This window comes from Engystomops pustulosus, chromosome 3, assembly GCF_040894005.1.
Source record: "Engystomops pustulosus chromosome 3, aEngPut4.maternal, whole genome shotgun sequence".
NCBI lineage: Eukaryota > Metazoa > Chordata > Amphibia > Anura > Leptodactylidae > Engystomops > Engystomops pustulosus.
Genome location: NC_092413.1, coordinates 11,216,488 through 11,239,333, shown reverse-complemented (window position 1 = coordinate 11,239,333; position 22,846 = coordinate 11,216,488). Strand labels below are relative to the sequence as shown.

The 22,846-nt window shown below is 45.5% G+C and overlaps 2 protein-coding genes across 2 annotated transcripts in view; both read right to left on the bottom strand.

Annotated features, from left to right (window-relative positions):
* Positions 1 to 1,055: 1,055 nt before the first annotated feature.
* Positions 1,056 to 10,137, bottom strand: LOC140120959 (p53 apoptosis effector related to PMP-22-like). The gene is made up of 3 exons (XM_072140025.1): positions 9,782 to 10,137; positions 3,563 to 3,700; positions 1,056 to 2,718 (listed from the first exon to the last, which is right to left on the bottom strand). Exons 1-3 carry the CDS (start codon positions 9,972 to 9,974, stop codon positions 2,501 to 2,503), a joined length of 549 nt encoding a protein of 182 aa, XP_071996126.1. The 5' UTR covers positions 9,975 to 10,137; the 3' UTR covers positions 1,056 to 2,500.
* A 4,479-nt stretch (positions 10,138 to 14,616) lies between these two features.
* Positions 14,617 to 22,846, bottom strand: part of TMEM63A (transmembrane protein 63A) — a 60,500-nt gene continuing 52,270 nt past the window's right edge. The window contains 10 exon segments of the mRNA XM_072140024.1: positions 14,617 to 15,716; positions 15,830 to 15,886; positions 17,286 to 17,398; positions 17,695 to 17,862; positions 17,982 to 18,087; positions 19,170 to 19,332; positions 19,417 to 19,482; positions 19,555 to 19,641; positions 20,895 to 21,001; positions 22,016 to 22,169. Coding sequence (XP_071996125.1) covers positions 15,573 to 15,716; positions 15,830 to 15,886; positions 17,286 to 17,398; positions 17,695 to 17,862; positions 17,982 to 18,087; positions 19,170 to 19,332; positions 19,417 to 19,482; positions 19,555 to 19,641; positions 20,895 to 21,001; positions 22,016 to 22,169 — 1,165 coding nt within the window. The 3' untranslated portion in view covers positions 14,617 to 15,572.

Genomic DNA, 22,846 nt, shown 5'->3' with positions numbered 1-22,846 from the left:
TAGTGGCAGAGCTTGGCATTGCAGCTAAACCCTACTCACTGGTAAGGACTGAGCTGCAACCAGGCTTTGTGACTGATGGATGTCGCATCACTTGCCGCTTCAAACAACTAATTCACAAGGTGCAAGGTGGTGGACACCTACTAATATATTAAAGGAATTGGCCACTTTTCAATAAAGTCTCTGCTAATATATATACCTGTGTCTTAGCCTCATCTGAAAGCTTCAGCCTGTTCTCACCATGCTGCCCTCTGCCTATATAAACAGCTTCCTCACTCTTATTCCTTCAGTCCATCCTCATGGCGTCTCCCACTATACCTTTTTTTTATCACAGTCTGTCCTCAGAGACAGGAAGAGATTAGTCTTAATCTCCTGCTGCAGCTCCCCCTATTCATCAGAGCTCCGAAATGCAAACAAAGAATCACAGAGAGTCTACACGCAGTACAAAAGTAAGTTGCAGGACTGCTGAGACACCTGATGAACATTCAGAAATTATCTACAGGGCAGTAAAGGCACGTGGGCAACTTCTGTAAAGGAATGTACAACTCCTTTAATGACCTAAGGATAGGTGTTCAATAAATCCTACAATGCCCAAGGAGTGACACCATAGGCAGCACAAGGTTAGAAGTCACTCAGTTATGGATTCATCTGTATAATAACTTCTGATGATGTCTTAGTGAATAATGACTTGTCATCACAATTTACAAGCTGCTGACAGACGGGCGTCTCCTCTCCTGCCGCACGATGCGGTGAGCTCAGCTTCTGTCCTGGATTATTGCTCTAATGAAAATCATCCGCCCTCAAACTTTTCAGAGTATCTACTGCAGTGACTCGCAATGTGCTCATCACATGAAAACCCTGGATGGTAGGGGCACTTACCTCCTTGCTGTGACCGATAACGATGAAAAGCTCCTTTTCTTTTTTGTGCACCAGAGGTGGAGCCTGATTTGCCTAAAGTCACATGTGCATCAGGGGCAGGCTCTGATTTGCATAATTATTACCAAACATATAAGACAATGTAGAATAAATATCATGTACTAAAGAAGGACGAGACAACATTTGGTTCAAACTACGGCAAAGCAACTTTTAGTTTTCTGTTTTTTAATCCCTTCCACCCTTACAAGCAAAACCTAATATTACTAAAACACAAATGTAAAAAAAAAAACAAAGAAACATTCAGGTATCGGAAAAAATATGTAAAACACTACAATCACTTTACACCATAAAACCTCAGGACTGGTGAACAGGCTTTCCCAGTTAGGTCTAATATCTAGTGAGATGAAGTCCTTATGTCTCTACTAAGCCTTTTCACTGCTCCCCAAGCCAGAAAACCCATTTAAGGAGGACCTTTAACCAATGCTATACGGTACATCTGTATTTAGGGGTTGTCCCACTGATTCCGGCACAGTTGGAATTTTTTCTCTAGCCCCCACCATTCCAGAACAATCACAGTTGTTAGTTTTTGACTCTCTACTGTCAAGTGGGCGGTTCTAAGCAAGTTCATACATCCCACCTGACAGTAGAGAGCCAAATTAGCATTTTGGATGCCATACTTAATGGCACCATTTACTCAGGAATGGTAGGAGCTAGAGAAAAAATTCCAACTGTGCCGGAATCGGTGGAACAGAACCCATAATGGGGTGAATGTGATGAAAGGCCCTCGTTAAAAGGGATCCTGGTTTATTTGCTACATTAAACCTCACAAATGAATAAGGTGTCAATTTTTATTATGTTAAGCATCTTGCCAATACCAAAGCACCCAACAAAATATCACAATATCATACGATACCCAAGAGGTGGACACTAAAGCCGGACAAATACATTAACGTCGGACAACCCTGTGGACCATCTAATGAGGTTTCCTGACAGCTGGTGTTGAGATGATGGTGTTGGATTTCAACATGCCCAGATCTCAGGTTCTTAAAGGGAACAGCTGAGCCAAGTGTGGGGGGTAGGTGTCACCCAAACACTCATCTATGCAGTTGTATAAAAGTTAGTCCACCAAACTTGGTCCATGGTTCTGTCCCCTTAAACCTCGCTCAACTGCATTGATGTGCAAAGACCCCACCAGATTGTGGCCTACACTTGGTCATAAACCACCTCCGATATCTAGCGCTAATGTCAACTGGATAAAGTAGCAACAAAATCAGGGGATCCTCCCTTTGGTAGTGCAGCAGACTCCCCATTGTCTGGGTCCTAAATCTGCCAAAAATGTAACCAGTTTAGTGGAGTAGATCCAAAAAATTGGTTACATTTTTTGCACGTGATGTTGGACGGGACCTCTAAATGCTAAACTAAAGATGAGATCTTATAAGCAACATGACAAAGCCAATAGAAAATTCTAGTCAAGTACAAATATTAGCGGTAGAAAAAAATATACACATCTCATCGGGCGATGACGTTTTTGTCTGGTCAAATGTACAAATTTATAAACCCGATCGCTCAAAAATCTGACACAGTCTCTTTCCAAAGGTTCCAGAAAACAAGAGAAAAGTCTTGAAGTTTAGGAGGATGTATAGAAGTATTTGGTCTTGACGTTGCCCAGGAGTTCATCCTCAAAGTTGGGGAGACAGCAGAAGAAGATTCCACAGCCGAACATGATGATGGTACTGCCCCAACCGAAGCCATAGGTCCAGCTGTACAGGTAGCTCTCCAAATTGGTAGCCACGTCGGAGGTGAACCTCACGGGGTAGATGACCAGAGCGCACACCTGCAGGGCAACTGAGAAGAGCAGAAGCGTCAGTATCCAGATCGATTAAATGGGCTGAAGATAATAGTCCATACTGCCAGAGGTATACGGGTTAATGCAAAATCTGTGCACCTTATGGACTCCCTAAGGCAGTGCGGGCATCTACAATCTTGAAGGACATACCATAAGACAAATTCAGTCCAACAAACTCGATTTGTGTTTCTACCGAATTTCCTGGACTGTACATTTTATGGCGACTTTGACTTACAGCAGGATAGTCGTCTAGGCTCACCAATGACTCTGTGACCACTGCCTCCCCCGGGACTATGGTACCGGACTGGATATAGTATGAAACAGTGGGTCAACAAGGAGATATTGGGGCACATCTACTAAGGGTCCGCACACCGCATTTCCGTCGGGTTTTCCGACTATTTCTGATTTGCGCCACATTTAACAGGGGTTTTTGGCACACGGATTTTGGTGCTTTCAAGTGACCCAAATCAGGGGGCGTAGCCATCGGACAACCCAACTGATTAGGACTAAGCGCGTGATTTAAAATTCAAATTGTGTCGCAAGATCAGCACTTACATGCACCAGGAAGAAGAAGGTGAAGTCCGGCAGACCTCAGCAGGGAAGCGACACATGCAGGATATCGGGCGCACGATCTTGGTTAATTGCGCCGGACTTAATCTTCGTCGGACAGTCCAGATCGGGGATCGCGACGGGACCGGGTAAGTAAATGTGCCCCAGTGAGTAGTGATAATGGATGAGTATATGTCAGGGTCCCCAGGACCCAGACATCTCAAATCAGCCCAATAGTGCCCAACGCAACACAAGAATATTACATGTATGTATAGAAGAATGGACTAAACTTACCAGCCAAAAAGAGAAGAGCCCCGATGACTCTGAGCAGAGACAGACGAGGTACACACAGGCCGACAAAGGAGAGGATGAAGCAGAGGATGAGGATGATGATGCCGATGATCATTAGAGCAGCAGTCGCTTTACCCCAGGCTGGAAAAAAAAAAAGAGGACATGAAAACTGATAAATTGACATGAAGCGTATCAGAACTGTCACCAATCTTTAATGAAATGAGTTTTACTTCTGAGGATCATCATCTGCTGTGACTCACCCCCCTCCCCTCTCCATAGAACTTCCATGCAATCTGAAACCTCAATGGATTTCTATCTGTCCTGCTGGGAAGTTGGTTTCACCTGTAATGTTGATTTCTGCCAAATTTATTGAAAGGTTATTGACCCTTTATCAGAACATACGAGCAGCTTGCTCGTCAATAAGCAGACTGCGAGAGAAAGCCGAATCATGTCCGGAAAATTCTGTAAAAAATAATGATTGCATTTGCATACAAACATCATTTTCATACAATTCTACTCTAAATTGTGCTGATCCTCTGTTATTCTTCCAGAAAATATATGAATAAATTGACCAACACTGGAGTCCTGGGTTCAAGTCCCACCCAGGTCAACATCTGCAAAGAGTTTGTATGTTCTCTCCATGTCTGCGTGGGTTTCCTCCGGGTCCTCCAGTTTCCTCCCACACTCCAAAACATACTGGTAGGTTGTTTAGATTGTGAAACCCATAGGGACAGGGACCAATTTGTCATGCTCTGTGCAGCATTGAGTAATCTGTGTGCGCTATATAAAGAATTATTATTATTATTTACAGTTGTGCCCCTTATACTGTGACACTTTCTGTGACTATTTACATTGCCTGTTTATGCTTCAGGAAGATCTATATGAACTCCACACCTAGTTGTCAATTTCAATTTAAAGGGGCTGTTCAAATCATGGAAAATAATGGCTGTTCACTTACAAAACAACACCACTCCAGTCTTCAGGTTGAGTTGGGTACTGCCTCTTAGTGCAATTCAATTGACTAGGCTGTTTTGCAATACTAGATATAACCTGGACCCTATAGACCTATTATACAAAAATGTTTGAGGTGAAGGAAAACCAGATTGACTACCAAGATTTTTACAAGACGTTGATAAAATCTCCACGCTACACCCAGCCCTGCAGCAGGCTTGGTCTCCACCCTAATGACATGGTGGAACTGGGACATTACATGTGGGTGGCTGCGGCGTGAATCACCTGCTTATTGTGCTGATGCCTGCGTTACAGTGTGTCACTGGCTTTATATGGCTGAGCCATGTAGCATGACTTCTGCCATGTATGGAATGTAAATTTTTAGGAACGCAGTCACTTAGGCCCCTTCTACACTGGCGTTTTTCACGCGCGAGTTCTGCGCGTGCATTTGACGCGCAGAACTCGCATTGCACTCTGTCCCATTGTATTCAATGGGTCTTTCTCCATTTGCGTGGTTTTCAACGCGCGTGCTTGCGTTCGTTTGCACGCGCGTCAAAATCGCAGCATGCTCTATTTTTGCGATTCACGCGCATTTTTCACGCCCCATTCAAGTCTATGGGGACGTATCAAAAACGCATTGCACTCGCAAACATTGCAAGTGCAATGCGAGTGCAATGCGTTTTAAACGTAAGGGTTGCTAGGTGACCAGTATAACAGTATTTCCCCTGCTCGCGAACGATCATTTAATTAAAAAAACACAATGAAGAACAGTGAAGAATAGAATAAAACCAGTGAACACAGTGAACACAGGATCATTTAAGATAAAAACACAGTGCAGAACACAGTGCAGAATAGATTACAGATGTTCGGCACATCTGCTTACTTGTCGGGAGATACGCGCGGAGCGGTGCGAACAAAATAGCATGTGAAGAACACTATATATGTGTGAAGAACACATTGCAGATGTATTTAAACATCTGCAATGTGTTCTTTACACACATATATATTGTTCTTCACATGCTATTTTGTTCGCACCGCTCCGCGCGTATCTCCCGACAAGTAAGCAGATGTGCCGAACATCTGTAATCTATTCTGCACTGTGTTCTGCACTGTGTTTTTATCTTAAATGATCCTGTGTTCACTGTGTTCACTGTGTTCACTGGTTTTATTCTATTCTTCACTGTTCTTCACATCTGCTAAATTGTCGGGAGATAATATACGCGCGGAACAGTGAAGAATAGATCGCAGATGTTTGCAAATTATCAGAAGACATTATTTTTCAATTAAATAACACATTTTAATCCCAAATCATGGTCCCTTTGAAAACTGCTCGAGTCTCCCATTGAAACGCGCGTCAAAAATGCGCCGAAAACGCAAAAACAACGCTAACAACACGCGCGTGAAAAACGCAAAAACGCAAATTACTCCAAGGAAAAATGGAACAAAAACGCAGCCAAAACGTCAGTTTTTCACGCATTGCACCCTGACGTGAAACGCAACGCTAGTGTGCAAGAGGCCTTAGGCCTCTTGCACACTAGCGTTGCGTTTCACGTGCGGGTGCAATGCGTGAAAAACTGACGTTTTTGCTGCGTTTTTGTTCCATTTTTCCTAAAGAGTAATTTGCGTTTTTGTTGCGTTTTCGGCGCATTTTTGACGCACGATTCAATGGGAGACTCGAGCATATTTCAAAGGGACCATGGTTTGGGATTAAAATGTGTTATTTAATTGAAAAATAATGTCTTCTTATAATTTGCAAACATCTGCGATCTATTCTTCACTGTTCCGCGCGTATATTATCTCCCGACAATTTAGCAGATGTGAAGAACAGTGAAGAATAGAATAAAATCATTGTACACAGTGAACACAGTGACCACAGGATCATTTAAGATAAAAACACAGTGCAGAACACAGTGCAGAATAGATTACAGATGTTCGGCACATCTGCTTACTTGTCGGGAGATACGCGCGGAGCGGTGCGAACAAAATAGCATGTGAAGAACAATATATATGTGTGTAAAGAACACATTGCAGATGTTTCCATACATCTGCAAAGTCTTCTTCACACATATATATTGTTCTTCACATGCTATTTTGTTCGCACCGCTCCGCGCGCATCTCCCGACAAGTAAGCAGATGTGCCGAACATCTGTAATCTATTCTGCACTGTGTTCTGCACTGTGTTTTTATCTTAAATGATCCTGTGGTCACTGTGTTCACTGTGTACAATGATTTTATTCTATTCTTCACTGTTCTTCACTGTGTTTTATTAATTAAATGATCGTTCGCGAGCAGGGGAAATAATGTTATTCTGGTCACCTAGCAACCCTTACGTTAAAAACGCATTGCACTCGCATTGCACTTGCAATGATTGCGAGTGCAATGCGTTCTTGATGCATCTCCATAGACTTGAATGGTGCGTGAAAATTGCGCGTGACTCGCAAAAATAGAGCATGCTGCGATTTTGACGCGCGTGCAAACGAACGCAAGCACGCGCGTTGAAAACCACGCAAATGGAGAAAGACCCATTGAATACAATGGGACAGAGTGCAATGCGAGTTCTGAGCGTCAAATGCACGCGCAGAACTCGCGCGTGAAAAACGCCAGTGTAGAAGGGGCCTAACTGTGCAGGACAGTGATTGTTTGCAGCGGGGACACCCTCCAGGAATTGCCATAGCTTTGGCTTCTAAGCTGGGACAGACATTATGATAGGCGACTATGCTGCTGGGAGTCCAGGTCCCCACAAAGTGTTCAGTCCCAAATACAGATTTTTTTTTAAATTGCACATTGACTTGTGCAGGGGCGTAACTACAGTGGAAGCAGCCATAGCAACTGCTATGGGCCCCACAGTATCATGGGGCCCCCGGCACCTGGGATATGTGTGTATTTGTGATGTGTATATGCTCTAAATGTGAATGTGCCTGTGTATATGGTGTTTATACACTGTTTGTATATTTTTTACCAGGTATGTGGGCCCCATTCAGAAGTTAGCTATGGGGCCCTACCTCTACTAGTTGCACCACTGGACTTTTGGTGAAGATTTGATAATCGTCGGCGAGTTAATTTTCTGCAGCAGATTTGGTATATGAAAGAAAATGTATAAACTTGGGGGGCAGGAACCCAAAAAATTTTCTTTACAGTCCATTCTAGAAGATTTATGTTCCTAACAAGAGACCTGGACACACTGACAGACATAAGAAGAAATCCTCAGCCTCCAGGAATGTCAAAAATGTAAGAGGGCTGTGACCTGGAGGAGGCCACGGGATTACATGGAGGACCCTGGAGCTTCTCCTTAGCTTGAAAGGGGAGCAATGGTACAACCAACCTAAACATGGCCGTAATCCGGCCTAGGCAGGATTTTCTGTGCCACTTTGCCCTGTGTAAACAGAAATGGCCGCCGCTAATGGAGGGGGAATCATCACCATAGCAACCATGGCTGCCTATGTCACTATACTTTGCTTGATGTAAATGAGCCTATATCATTGTATTATTTGACAAAAATCATGACCATCAGGGGCAAATGTTAAAAGACACGTCTGTGAAATGTCGGCCATATTTTATGAACCCAATACTGTGTAGGAACCTGGAAGCCCAAAATCACGGAGTTATGACTGGATTATAAATTACAGAGTCAGTCTGGGTCCAGTATGGCCGTCTGACCAGGACAAAAAAACTGCTCTACTGTCCCCCACAAAGGTTTCTTCCATCATGAAGTATTTTTGCAGCTGTTCACAGTAAACTGAGCTCAGGCCTCTTTCTATTTTTGGTTTTACCCAGAAATATCTCAAAAGAACCTAAAATAAAGGACATGTATGTATGAGGTAAAAAAGGCCCATAGTGCGGGGACCCATAGACTACACTACCAGCAGCCATACGACATGTCTATGAATGTGCTGTACACCAGCCTGAGGCCGCACTACTCAGACATTTTGATGACAACATGTTTTCTTATAAATTTCTGTCACGTAAAGTGATTGTCATGGAAACATTTTTTTACTTGACCTAAATAGCGTCCATGTATATACGTGTAATACGGTCGTACAAATCAACTATCCCTAACAGCACGCTACAGAAAGTAATTGGTTGGGCCACCTATTGATGAACATGGACCATATTTCATAATGGTCAGTAGTCCTTAAAGGAAATCTACCACCAGGATGTAGGATTGTAAACCAAGCACACTGGCATACTGGTGTGTGCCCCCTCTGGCAGGATCCGCTCTTCTTTTAGGTTCTTATGCCTTGTTTTTTTCAAAAAAGGTTTTTTAAAATTATGCAAATCAGTCTGAGGGGCTTCAGGCTCCATAGATGTTAATGGACTGTGGAGCCCCTCGGTGTCATTTGCATAATTTTAAAGCATTTTTTTTCTTAAAAACAAGAACATAGGAATCTTAAAGAAGAGCAGATCCTGCCAGAGGGGGCACACACCAGTATATCAGTGTGCTTGGTTTACAATCCTTCATCCTGGTGGTTGATGTCCTTTAAGACTGAAATATTGTTGACATACGGTACCGAAAATGGTCTAAGACTGACCTTAAGTCGTCTATATCTAAAAAGCATGTCCCAACCTCAAGCTACAAGGTCATCTGTGCACATCGCACGCCCCCGGCTGTTTTGTTGTCATCGGTTCCAGTTCCGTATTTACAATCTGCTGATACCAGAAACCATTGATCTTTGCTCTCTAAAAGGGCCACCGCACAGAATGTAAACCTGAGACGGATTGCCTCCACCAGACCGACCGTGAGGAGAGCGCCTTTAGCTAAAACAGATGTAGCAGAGCTGGATTAGTAAATAACATTAGCCGTCATGCTACGAGAACCTATGTGCGGTACGCAAACTGACATGTAGAGCTCTGCTACATCTGGATAAAGGTATAGGACACTGACCGGAAGCCATCTCACTGGTGAATATATAGTTCATCCTCCTGACCGTTTAGGGTAGGGGTCTGTTACATCAGATATTGTGAGACTATAACTCTCAGCATGCATTAATCCCATCTATGGTCGTTGGTGAGCTGGTGTGCACGCTGGGAGTTGTAGTTTCACAACTACATTATATGCATCTCAGGAGTCCAACAAATCCGCATGACAATCTGCATGCAATACGTGTGAATTTGCCGCAGACTTTCATCCGGATCTCTCCTTTCGCATTGAAAGAGAAGAAAATCAACTGTGAAAAATTACAGAAGTACAAAAGAAAATTCATATTGAGCACAATAGTTACTGTAATCCGCAGCAGATTTTCTGCACCCCATGTGTCTGGGGCCAGGACTCACCGTAGTCCATAAGAGAAGTGCACGCATTGTTGTTAACTAAGCAGCGCTCCCATAGAGAAGCGTACTCCCGTCCAGACTCGGTCTCCACCCAGCCCTTCCCGGCCAGAGCGATGATATCGAAGATGATGGCACAGAGCAGCAGCAGAGGCAGGATCCATTTGCAGCGGGGATAGGCGATGCCGCACTTGAACATGTTGCCGGCGTTGAGTTTGGACGCGTTGGGGTAAAGGTTGGTTCCGCGTAGTCGTCCTGCTTCCGAGTGAGTCCTGGGGACAGGCAGGACCTCTTACAAGAGGGAGACCGCACCTTGCTGCCAGCCAGTGACTCACAAAACTCTGCACAGACCTGTTGTATCAGGGGTGGAGCTGCTGCGGCCTAGGGCAGGGTCTGGGCCTGGCCCGGTCTGGAGCTGGTAAACAAACCTAAGCTCAGGTTACACCACACTGGGCGTGCGCACCGGCTGTACTGGAAACTTCACTCTGGAATTCTCATTGAAGTAGCCGCTGTTTACAAAGGGTTAAACAAGCGTTCCCACCGTGCCAAAATACGAAGGGAATGCCCAGTATTAAATTAAGCCTGACTCGGTGGTTCCGGGCATAAACACTGGCATCTTAGCAGGAAACCGGATATTTTAATAATTTGAATGAGCGTTCAAAGTGGTTCTGGGCGTAAAACATGGTCACTTATTTAACTTATGGAGAAACTTGTGAATGTAAAGGGTTAAGTCACTTTGGGCCACTGATCCAACAATGCACAACATACACAAGGTGATGTCCCCCATCATTGTTCAGATTCGCCTGGCACAGTGGTTCTGGGTATGAAAGCTGGTATCAAAGTGGGTAATGAATGCTTTTGGCGTTTTTAGGGTGATGGCACACGTGGCGCTTTTAGTCCGTTTTTTAGCATGCGTTTCAGTCCGTTTTCAAAGCGCACCCGTTTTTGAAAACGCATCTGCTTTTGACTGCTTTGGACCTTTTACCAAGCGTTTGGCTGCTTACAACCTGTTTATCTATTAGGATAATTGGGAAAACGGACAATAACGGTCAAAAACGGATTCAAAACTCATGCTTAAAAAACGGACTACAAAACGCCACGCGTGCCATCACCCTTAAGGGGTCAAATAATATTGGGCCACTGATCCAACGCAGCCAACAAACAGCCCTTTATGCCAGGCTAAATTTAACTCTTTAATGGATTGCAACCCCCACTGCAAGTTGGCAGTGTGATATCAGTGCCGCAATATAATTTAACCCCTAAAATCACCAAAGCAAAATACAAAGTGGACCATTACCCCCAAAAAACACTTTTGGAAAATTCCACTTTGAGTAAATTTGGTGCAGAGCTTCAACCCCTGTATGTAACCAGTGTGTGGTTCTGACCCTTTAAATCACACTTTTTCATGCCCATTTTTCTGCCAGAAATTCCTGCTTTTTTTTTTTTCACCTAATTTCCCTCCCCCCCCCAGTGACATCAGGCGATGCATATTTTATTATTAAGATTCTTTTAGTCATAAGTCACGAATTTAATACCAATAAAACATTTCAGGTGAGTAAGAAACTGGATGAATAAGGGGCCGGCTTCAGCAAGGTGTCACCCAGAGGTTTCTATTAACCCCTTGAGAACCAGGACTATTTGGATTATTTTTTTTGTAATATTTTTTCAAAATGTAAAATATTGTGTTGAATTTTCTGTTTGATTTGTTCCTGTGTTGCAGCGCTGGTATTTTTCTGATAGTTTTAGGTGTAGTTGATGACGATTACAAATTAGCCTTTAACCACCTAGTCAGTGGGGCTTATTTACTAAGGGTTGCGGATCTCACTTTCGTCGGACTGTTCAGGGTTTTCGGGATTTGCGCCGCTAAGACAGGTATTTAACAGGGGTTTGCCCTGGGATTGTGTCGCCCGCGATCTCCGGGAACCTGAGCGGGGAAGTGACACATGCAGGATATTGGGTGCACGATCTTAGTGACTCCCCGCACAGCGCATTATACACGGACAATGCACTTACATGCACCAGGAAGAAGAAGGTGAACTCCAGGGACCTGAGCGGGGAAGCAAGACATGCAGGATATCGGGCACATGATCTTAGTGACTCCCCGCACAGCGCATTATACAGGGACAATGCACTTACATGCACCAGGAAGAAGAAGGAGAACTCCAAGGACCTGAGCGGGGAGCGACACATGCAGGATATCGGGTGCAGGACCTTAGTGACTCCCCGCACAGCACATTATACACGGACAATGCACTTACATGCACCAGGAAGAAGAAGGTGAACTCCGGGGACCTGAGCGGGGAAGCAACACATGCAGGATATCGGGCGCACGATCTTAGTGACTCCCCGCACAGCGCATTATACAAGGACAATGCACTTACATGCTCCAGGAAGAAGAAGGTGAACTCCGGGGACCTGAGCGGGGAAACGACACATGCAGGATATCGGGTGCAGGATCTTAGTGACTCCCCGCACAGCGCATTATACACGGACAATGCACTTACATGCACCAGGAAGAAGAAGGTGAACTCCGGGGACCTGAGCGGGGAAACGACACATGCAGGATATCGGGGGCACGATCTTAGTGACTCCCCGCACAGCGCATTATACACGGACAATGCACTTACATGTACCAGGAAGAAGAAGGTGAACTACAAGGACCTGAGCGGGGAAACGACACATGCAGGATATCGGGCGCACGATCTTAGTGACCCCCCGCACAGCGCATTATACACGGACAATGCACTTACATGTACCAGGAAGAAGAAGGTGAACTACAAGGACCTGAGCGGGGAAACGACACATGCAGGATATCGGGCGCACGATCTTAGTGACCCCCCGCACAGCGCATTATACACGGACAATGCACTTACATGTACCAGGAAGAAGAAGGTGAACTCCAGGGACCTGAGCAGGGAAGTGACACATGCAGGATATCGGGCGCAGGATCTTAGTGACTCCCCGCACAGCGCATTATACACGGACAATGCACTTACATGCACCAGGAAGAAGGAGAACTCCGGGGACCTGAGCGGGAAAGCGACACATGCAGGATATCGGGCGCACGATCTTAGTGAATCGCGTGAATAATCTTCGGACACTCCGCAATTCGTGAACTTTGCGGGACCATGTAAGTAAATGTGCCCCAGTGACTACTGATCAGACACCGGTAAAGACATCATCTAGTAACTCAGAGGTGATGATCTGCTCCATCAAGTACACGGAGGACTCTCCCAGCTGTGACTTATCACTGCTATATTCACCACCCCATACTGCACATCTCCACACTGTGCAACTAAAAATATCAAAGTGTATTTTGAATACGACCGCTGTGCTCCTAAATAATATATAACCCTCACACTACAATGGACCACACCGCGCCCCATGAATATCTCAAATATACACTGCGGGGGAGATTTATCAGAAGTGCCCGAGAGCAAAACTGTTCTAGTTGCTCATTGCAACCAATCAGAGTTCAGCTTTGTTTTCCCACAGCAGGGTTTAAAATAAAAGCTGAGCTAATTGGTTGCCATGAACAACTAGAACAAATTTGCTCTCAGGCACTTCTGATAAATCTCCCCCTGTGATATAGAGACAAAATAAGTTGTAATATTTGGATACAACCCCCATTCATTTATTATACTGAGAAAATGATTCAGCCCTAATTAAAAAATATATATATCTTGACCTCCCCCCTAAAGACTGATGATATAGTGACCCAAATGTAATCATTATATATCACACTCCCTGATCATCGATATTATAAACCACATATTGCCCACCCTAAAATTATTATTATATAGCGCCCACTGTAATATATACTAATATATTGTCCTAATAATAAATTGAGACCCTCTATAATGATTAATAATATATATGGGGGTCTCAATTAAAGGGACAACGTATATTATTGTTTATTATAGAGGTCTCAATTCATTATGGGAGCAATGTATAATAATAAATATCCATATCCATAATGAATAATGAAGACCATCCGGATCATAACATCCGTCTGGGAATTATATGACACCATTCCGAGGATACAAGGAGTTATGTCTAATTATTATAATATCCAGTCATCTCACGGTTAATCCATCTTTATCATGGGGAGTCACAGGCCAAATAACATCACATATATGTCTTGCAGCGCCCGGTCCGGTTTGGTAATTATTACTGTTCCCATGATTCATAGCGGTAGGGCATAGTTGTAGTCTATGATGAATTGTCTAAAATTTTTCCATCCCTTTAAATAAAGTGTGATTGTAATTAGACGTAATAATTTTTATTCTTAGATGCATCAGTTAAAGGGAGTGTCCATATGCTTTATTACCTGGAGGGGATCTACTCGCCATGAAGATCAGCTGCTCTGTATGAGTGCAGATGGTATAATATTCACGGTGGCTCAGTGGTTAGCATTGCAGCCTTGCAGCGCTGGGGTCCTGGGTTCAAGTCCCAGGGTCAACATCTGCAAAGAGTTTGTATGTTCTCTCCGTGTTTGAGTGGGTTTCCTCTGGATCCTCCGGTTTCCTCCCACACTCCAAAAAACATACTGGTAGGGTGATAAGATTGTGAGCCCCATTGGGGACAGGGAGTGATATGACAAGTTCTGTGCAGCGCAGCGTAATCTGTGTGCGCTATATAAAGAATTATTAATATTACCCACCTACAGACCAACCTGCCCCTATCCTGTAGACCCCCCCTTAGTATAGGTCCGATCGCTTGGGGTCCCTGTAGGATCTGGAAGCAGCACCTACAACCCCATTCACTGTCATTGCTGCAGTGACACAGTCTGACCACTGAGGAGACGCGGCGCCATTCATGGTTCACGGGCAATGACACAATTTTCTTTTCGAATCATTTATTTATAAAACGATATACATCCATATATTACTATATGACTGTAGTATATGTACAAGTTTTTGGCATCGGTACATGAAATCAGGATCCCTTATGGCTGCTGCGGCGCTTTAGGGGATATGGAGGTCGATAAATTGTTGCTCCACTTATGGAGACCCTAATTGCTTCACCTATTAAGAGTCTCCCTGTGCCCATAAACACTACATATGACCTTGGAGAGGGAGTTTTCAGCACAAGAAAATCTTGATTTTTATATATATGTAAGTGAGAATTATGGTGCACTGGGGGCGTGGCCTCAAGGTCCGGTGCACTGGATCTAGAGGCCACACCCATGGTGCACCGACCTCCTCATTTGCATAAGATTTCTACAAGAACATACGTTTAGCCATCTTGCTTTGTTCCAAGACCCTGTAATATCCCAGAACATGTGTGTCGCCATTTGGTGCTCCATGTCAGAGACATACGACTGTGCTTCTATTGAATACTACCTTCATTATAAATCAAACTACGCAGCGTGCCGTGATTTTCGTATCCCTTGTATCCTCAGTGACCACCATTTCTGGTTGTGAATCAAAAAAGTGAAAGAAAAAAAAAAAAAAGGACAAAAATTTCTAGAATTTTGAAGTGTAGTTGCACTTAAAGGGGTTATTCTTCTTAAACTAAGGACTCACTCAGGAAACATTGTCGCCCTCTGCTGGTGAAAAGTCAATTCCCATTTCTTTGTGCTTTTACTATATAGGGGCAAATTTTAGGATGTACATGAGCCATAAAGAGCACATGGACGAGACAAACCCTTTTAGAGGGCCTGCTCTGTTTGCAATGTCCAAAACTCGCATCATTGCAGCTCTTATAGAAGGATGACTCCCATCATTGTGTTACTTCCCATCCACCGCTCTGTTTGGTCACTGCTGTTTCGCTGGGACTGCGATATATGCATAGATTAGGACTCTGGGACGTCCCATGTTACGTGGCGGCCCTCGTCTGGTGTCTCGGTCTCCTCCATGGCTCCATACGATGGTTGGGGGTCATTATCCAGTTTGGTGGTCTCGGATGGCGGAGTCATCAATACGCTGGGGACGTACATCTGCAATGAGAAATATCGGATTAAGTGCAGTGCACAATTGACTGGAGGGATTTGATCGTCCAGTCTAGATATTGGGGGGACTTTAAGATATTTTACATAACAGATAAGCTTACTGTTGATTTCCAGGGGGCTCCCTCCGCTATTGTGTCCGCTCCAAAAGATTCAAGTATCTGAAGAGAAATCAGATATGATATAACATGTGTAAGACCATAAGAAATACAGAATATGACTCAATATAGCCGCCCCTGGGAACGGGTTACAAATCAGGGGGAAAACTCGTTCGAAGATCCGGGGGAGGGGGGAAAACCTCGTTCGAAGATCCGGGGGAGGGGGAAAAACTCGTTCGAAGATCCGGGGGAGGGGGAAAAACTCGTTTGAAGATCCGGGGGAGGGGGAAAAACTCGTTCGAAGATCCGGGGGAGGGGGGAAAACTCGTTCGAAGATCCGGGGGAAGGGGGAAAACTCGTTCGAAGATCCGGGGGGGGGGGGGGGGGAATCGGTCGAAACCAGTTCCAAAATCGGGGGAAACTCATTCAAAAACTTGTTTGAAAATCGGGGGGCGGAGCTTGCCACTGCACGAGATGGCAGCATAGAACGAGAGCTTTGTGCACAGACACCGATGAACTCCTCAGCTACAGGGGTGTAAGCACTGATCATGGTCAGTATGGTGGCAGCAGCCGCAGTAACCACCAGAGCTCACCTCCGCTAGACTCAAATCCGGCTCCCGCGGATACAAAACAGACCCGCATTCACCGACGGCACCGCGATCCAAGATGGCGCTGCCCGCCTCACCAGAGTCTGATGTGGCAGATCAGTCTGACGAGGAGGACACGCACTCGGGGGTAATGGGGGAGACGGACGTACTAGGCATGTCCAGGACTGTCCTCAAGGACATTATCACCTCAGCACTGAAACCAGTGATGAAGGAGCTGAATAAGATTAAAGCGGGCGTCCGCCATTTTGGACACAGGGTTGAAGCCCTGGAATGTGCCCAGGAAGAATTCGTGGGGTGTGCAGAGGCGGTCCGTAAGAAGCTCGGCAAAAAAGATGAGCAGCTTAGCCACACGATGGCACTTCTTGAGGACCAAGACAACTGGAGCCGGAGGAAAAACATCAAGCTGAAGGACCTCTCGGAGATATGGGCCTCCAACACACCTACCGAAAATCGGGGAAAATTGTTCGAAAATCGGGGGGGGTGGGGGGGGGGCGGTGCGTGGGGGGAAACTCGTTAGAAGATCAGGAAAAGTCGTTAAAAAAAAAAATAGGGGAATGCTTTACAAATCAATTAATAAAGATAAATTGTTTTTAAATAAGAACAATCAAAAGAATTTATAATTAATTAATTAATTAATATTTAAAAGGGGCAGTGTCATGTCTTGATTGGTCAAAGGGGTGTGGTCTATGAAAGGGGCGTGGTTATGCACATAACACTCTCTGGTATTCTGACAAGCTGGTGCTGATAATTGACCCGAATCACTAGATATTGATATTGGGGACGTTCTCTGTAAAGCGCTACGGAATTTGATGGCGCTATATAAATAAAGATTATTATTATTATTATTCTCTCACCTTGTAATTCATTGGACTCAGATGCTTGAAGCAGCCGAAACAAGTGTACGAGATACAGATGAGGATAGTGATCAGCAAAATAATCAGAGTGAAGAGCGTGGCCCCTCTCAGACCTAAAGAGAGAGAAACATGTTAAATATGGAAATAAGTCTTAGCCCTTTAAAACAAAGCCCTATTAAAGGGGTGATCACTTATGGCCCCATTTCCCTCCCCTTCCGTTCCCAATCCCGTGGCCATTGAAGTCAATCACAGGCCTAACACGTGCAAGAACAATGTCGTCACATGTGACCATTGAGGCCAGTGATTGGCCAGAGAGGTCACACTAAAAACGGGTACATCCCCCTGAAGCAGAGCTCCGCCTCCATGGCACATAATCTGGAAGACATATAAAATCATAAAAGCTTCCTACCCATCCGAAGAAGAGAGAAGAAAAACAGCCACATGATGCAGAGGATCGGCGCCGCCAGGGACTGGTTCACGGCTGCAAAGTGGATCTTGCGGTCCAGTTTTGTGGGCAGGTAGGCGTAGTACAGGTTGTGCCGGTCCACTATGTGTTTCAGCAGCATGTAGATCAAACCTGTGCGGGAAAAACACAAAAATCGGGCATAATAACTAAAACTACTTCTATCAGGGGGTGCTGCCCAATTCTAGATTTCGAGGGCTATTCCAGGTATTTTTAGTGGGCCTGTTACTTACCAAAAGGCACAATGATGGGGCAGGTGATGCTGTAGGCAGTGATAACCGTGAAGACGCACAACATCCAGGCGTACATGGCGCCAAACTGGTACTCAAAGGCCTGGTGCTACAGGACACAGGTGTCAGTGCACGGAAATCATCTCATCCATCACCCATTGTACAGCCTTACACTATTCACAAGAAAAACATGGCTGCCGTATGGAGAAACAGCGCCATTCCTGTCCACTGGTTGTGTCTAGTATTGCATTTCAGTTTCACACACCAGCTGTGTATAGGGATAGATCCTAGTGTAGGAGGGTCAATGCTGAGTAGAGACCCCATAAGCTTCAGAATTGAAATGGCAAGTGAAGCTGCAAGTTCAGAGCTCAGTGGGTGTGCTCTGTAAAGCTACAAGTTCAGATCCCTGTGGGTGTGCCCTGTAAAGCTACAAGTTCAGAGTTCAGTGGGTGTGCCCAGTAAAGCTACAAGTTCAGACCTCAGTGGGTGTGTCCTGTAAAGCTGCAAGTTCAGAGCCCAGTGGGTGTGCCCCGTAAAGATACAAGTTTAGAGCTCAGTGGGTGTGCCCTGTAAAGCTACAAGTTTAGAGCTCAGTGGGTGTGCCCTGTAAAGCTACAAGTTTAGAGCTCAGTGGATGTGCCCTGCAAAGCAACAAGTTCAGATCTCAGTGGGCGTGACCTGTAATTCTACAAGTTTAGAGCCCAGTGGGTGTGCCCTGTAAATCTGCAGGTTAAGAGCTCAGTGGGTGTGCCCTGTAAAGCTACAAGTTCAGGCTCAGTGGGTGTGCCCTATAAAGCTACAACTTCAGAGCTCAGTGTGTGTGCCCTGTAAAGCTACAACTTCAGAGCTCAGTGGGCATTGCTTGTGAAGCTGCAAGTTCAGAACTCAGTGGGGGAACTTAATCGGTCTGAGCTTTAGAATCACACACAACCTGTGTATAGGGATAGATCCTGGCTCAGGTGGGCAATTTCTGCGGGCACTCACTGGCCAAACAACAAGTTATTTGGTCAAAACAGTACAAGCAGAGACCCCATAACCTTCAAAATGGAACAGCAAGGAAGTAGTTTTGTTGAATCCTCTAGATCAGAAGAGTCCGTGTCTCTTGGCAGTAAAGAAATCCAGGTTCCAATGTCTTTGCATTTCATATTCGATCAATCTCAGAAGTTTTGACAAAACCAAAGGGATCGGTACCTGCTTTATGTTCCGTCGCTCTGCAGCAGACTTGGCCATGATCATGCGGATGGTGTATAAGATGAGGCCCGGGAGACGCAGCAGCTCCATCCCGTTCCCAACAAATGCAGAGGCAATGACGTAATTGACAAAGAAAGCTCCTTGATCTGGGAGGAAGACACATCTACGATGGAAGTTACAGAGAATAATTAATATATAGATCACATGGTAGAAGCATGTCCAAATCGTATACAACCCCCGTACTCACTCCAGTCTGACAGCTCCATCGGTGTTCAAGGATTTGTCAAAAAGCCACCGGAAGAAGAAGTCTAAGCTGCAAAATGAGAAACTGTCAATTCGAGTCATACTGAGGAGAAGACAAGTGTGGCTAATACAGGATACCCACCTGGTCAGGCCAAGCGATGGCAAAATCAGCACCATGAAGATGAGGAAGATGTAGACCTTGTGCATCATGATACGATTTTCAGCAGATCTGTAAAAAGATCATAGATTCAGCTGTAGATGAAGGAGGCGAAGGGTTGGATGAAATGAAAACTGTGATTTGTAAAATTTACAAAATACAGACATGCATGTGAAGCTGCATGTCAAAACTCAGTGGGCATTGCTTGTGAAGCTGTAAGTTCAGGGCTCAGTGGGTGCTCCCTATAAAACTAAAAGTTTAGAGCTCACTGGGCATTGTTTGTGAAGCTGCAAGTTCACAGCTCAGTGGTTGTTCCCTATGTAGCTGAAAGTTCAGAGTTCAGTGGGTGCTCCCTATAAAACTGCAAGTTCAGAACTCAGTGGGCATAGCTTGTGAAGCTGCAAGTTCAGAACTCAGTGGGCATTGCTTGTGAAGCTGCAAGTTCAGAACTCAGTGGGCATTGCTTGTGAAGCTGCAAGTTCACAGCTCAGTGGGCATTGCTTGTGAAGCTGCAAGTTCACAGCTCAGTGGGCATTGCTTGTGAAGCTGCAAGTTCACAGCTCAGTGGGCATTGCTTGTGAAGCTGCAAGTTCACAGCTCAGTGGGCATTGCTTTTGAAGCTGCAAGTTCACAGCTCAGTGGGCATTGCTTTTGAAGCTGCAAGTTCACAGCTCAGTGGGCTTTGCTTGTGGAGCTGCAAGTTCACAGCTCAGTGGGCTTTGCTTGTGGAGCTGCAAGTTCACAGCTCAGTGGGCTTTGCTTGTGGAGCTGCAAGTTCACAGCTCAGTGGGTGTTTCCTATGTAGCTGAGAGTTCAGTGGGTGTTCCCTATAAAACTACAAGTTTAGATCTCAGTGGCCATTGCTTGTGAAGCTGCAAGTTCAGAGCTCAGTACGCATTGCTTGTGAAGCTGCAAATTCAGAGCTCAGTACACATTGCTTGTGAAGCTGCAAATTCAGAGCTCAGTGGGCATTGCTTGTGAAGCTGCAAGTTCACAGCTCAGTGGGCAATGCTTGTGAATCTGCAAATTCAGAGCTCAGTGAGCAACAGTTTGGGAAAGTTGCAAGTGTAGAGGTTAGAAGGCGTTGCCTTGTGAAGGTGGATGTTCCTTGCGAGTAAGCACATTAAGAGGTCAGTGGCCATTTCCTGTGAAGCTGCATGTTCATAGCATGTTCAAAGCAAGGATGATGTAATACCACGGTCCTCTGTAAGAGTAATGGTACTGTTTTTGGCAGCCTTCCTTAAGTGAACTGTGTGGGACCCCCTTAGAACATCATATCAGGCACATACAAGTCCCACACCAGCAACAGTAACACATAATCTTACTTTGTCCAGTGGGCCTCGAAGAGAGTAGAATAATACACGATGGTCGGGAGCAATGCCGAGAATGACCACAGCAGGAGGGTGGGGAAGAACTGGCTGATCACTGGGTTCTGCAAGGACAAAACATAGAAAATCCAGGATCACAGTAAGAAAACTGAGGCCACGGTCCTTTCTCTCATCTGATCACATTTTATGTAGCATTTTCCGGTGATTAATAATTTATATACCCAAAAAGCCGGAGAGAGAACGCAAAGAATTACAACAGGTAACAGTCTCAGGGGGAAACAATGGATCAGGGGCAGATCCTGGATGAGCAAAGTAAAGCAGGACTCACAGGCTATCTCTATGAGTAGGATGGGGAAGCAGGACTCACAGGCTTTCTCTATGAGTGGGTGTGGGGGTAGCAGGACTCACAGGCTTTCTCTATGAGTAGGATGGGGAAGCAGGACTCACAGGCTTTCTCTATGAGTGGGTGTGGGGGTAGCAGGACTCACAGGCTTTCTCTATGAGTAGGATGGGGAAGCAGGACTCACAGGCTTTCTCTATGAGTGGGTGTGGGGAAGCAGGACTCACAGGCTTTCTCTATGAGTGGGTGTGGGGAAGCAGGACTCACATGCTTTCTCTACGAGTGGGTGTGGGGAAGCAGGACTCACAGGCTTTCTCTATGAGTGGGTGTGGGGAAGCAGGACTCACAGGCTTTCTCTATGAGTGGGTGTGGGGAAGCAGGACTCACAGGCTTTCTCTATGAGTGGGTGTGGGGAAGCAGGACTCACAGGCTTTCTCTATGAGTGGGTGTGGGGAAGCAGGACTCACAGGCTTTCTCTATGAGTGGGTGTGGGGAAGCAGGACTCACAGGCTTTCTCTATGAGTGGGTGTGGGGAAGCAGGACTCACAGGCTTTCTCTATGAGTGGGTGTGGGGAAGCAGGACTCACAGGCTTTCTCTATGAGTGGGTGTGGGGGTAGCAGGACTCACAGGCTTTCTCTATGAGTAGGATGGGGAAGCAGGACTCACAGGCTTTCTCTATGAGTTATGGTCACACAGACACCTGAAAATCCCATTACTTATCTACATTATGCCCAAATTTCCCCCTGAGAGGGCTCTGGACACGCCCTAGTCCCTTACATTCAGATAATAGATGGGTTTGGTGACATTGAATTTGTCCATTGTAGAGATAATAATAGACGGCGTTGTGAGAAAAAACAGCACAATGAAAAGGCAAAAGTTGATCCCCAGGACTCGGGCCCACCACTTCACTCCCTGCACCGAGAGATTCCCCCTAAGAGACAAAAATAAGCAAAAATTATTTCCAATACAGATCTGAAACAGCACGACACGCCTCCTACAGGTTGTGTGTGGTATTGCAGCACAATCCCATTAACTTCAATGGAGCTGAGCTGCAATATCTTACACAACTCATGGACAGGAGCGGCGCTGGATGAAAGCAGACAAAACAACAAGCTGGAGAGATGTGGAATCGTTTCTTTGTGTATGTTGTTAGTAGCAGCAGGACTGTGAAACATGGATTTATATTCCAGGATTGCATCTTTTCCAAGTGCACTGGGAATGTTTCCTCACACTGCTGCGCTCTATACATACTGTGGTGTGTCCTCACACTGCTGCGCTCTATACATACTGTGGTGTGTCCTCACACTGCTGCGCTCTATACATACTGGGGGCGTGTCCTCACACTGCTGCGCTCTATACATACTGGGGGCGTGTCCTCACACTGCTGCGCTCTATACATACTGGGGGCGTGTCCTCACACTGCTGCGCTCTATACATACTGGGGGCGTGTCCTCACACTGCTGCGCTCTATACATACTGGGGGCGTGTCCTCACACTGCTGCGCTCTATACATACTGGGGGCGTGTCCTCACACTGCTGCGCTCTATACATACTGGGGGCGTGTCCTCACACTGCTGCGCTCTATACATACTGGGGGCGTGTCCTCAC

Coding starts and splice junctions, on each gene's coding strand:
- LOC140120959 (XM_072140025.1), bottom strand. CDS start 9,974: ATGTTCAAGTGCGGCATCGCCTATCCCCGCTGCAAATGGATCCTGCCT. Junction 3,701..9,781: donor CACTTCTCTTATGGACTACG/GTGAGTCCTGGC, acceptor TTTTTTTTCCAG/CCTGGGGTAAAGCGACTGCT. Junction 2,719..3,562: donor GGCTCTTCTCTTTTTGGCTG/GTAAGTTTAGTC, acceptor TGCTCTTCTCAG/TTGCCCTGCAGGTGTGCGCT.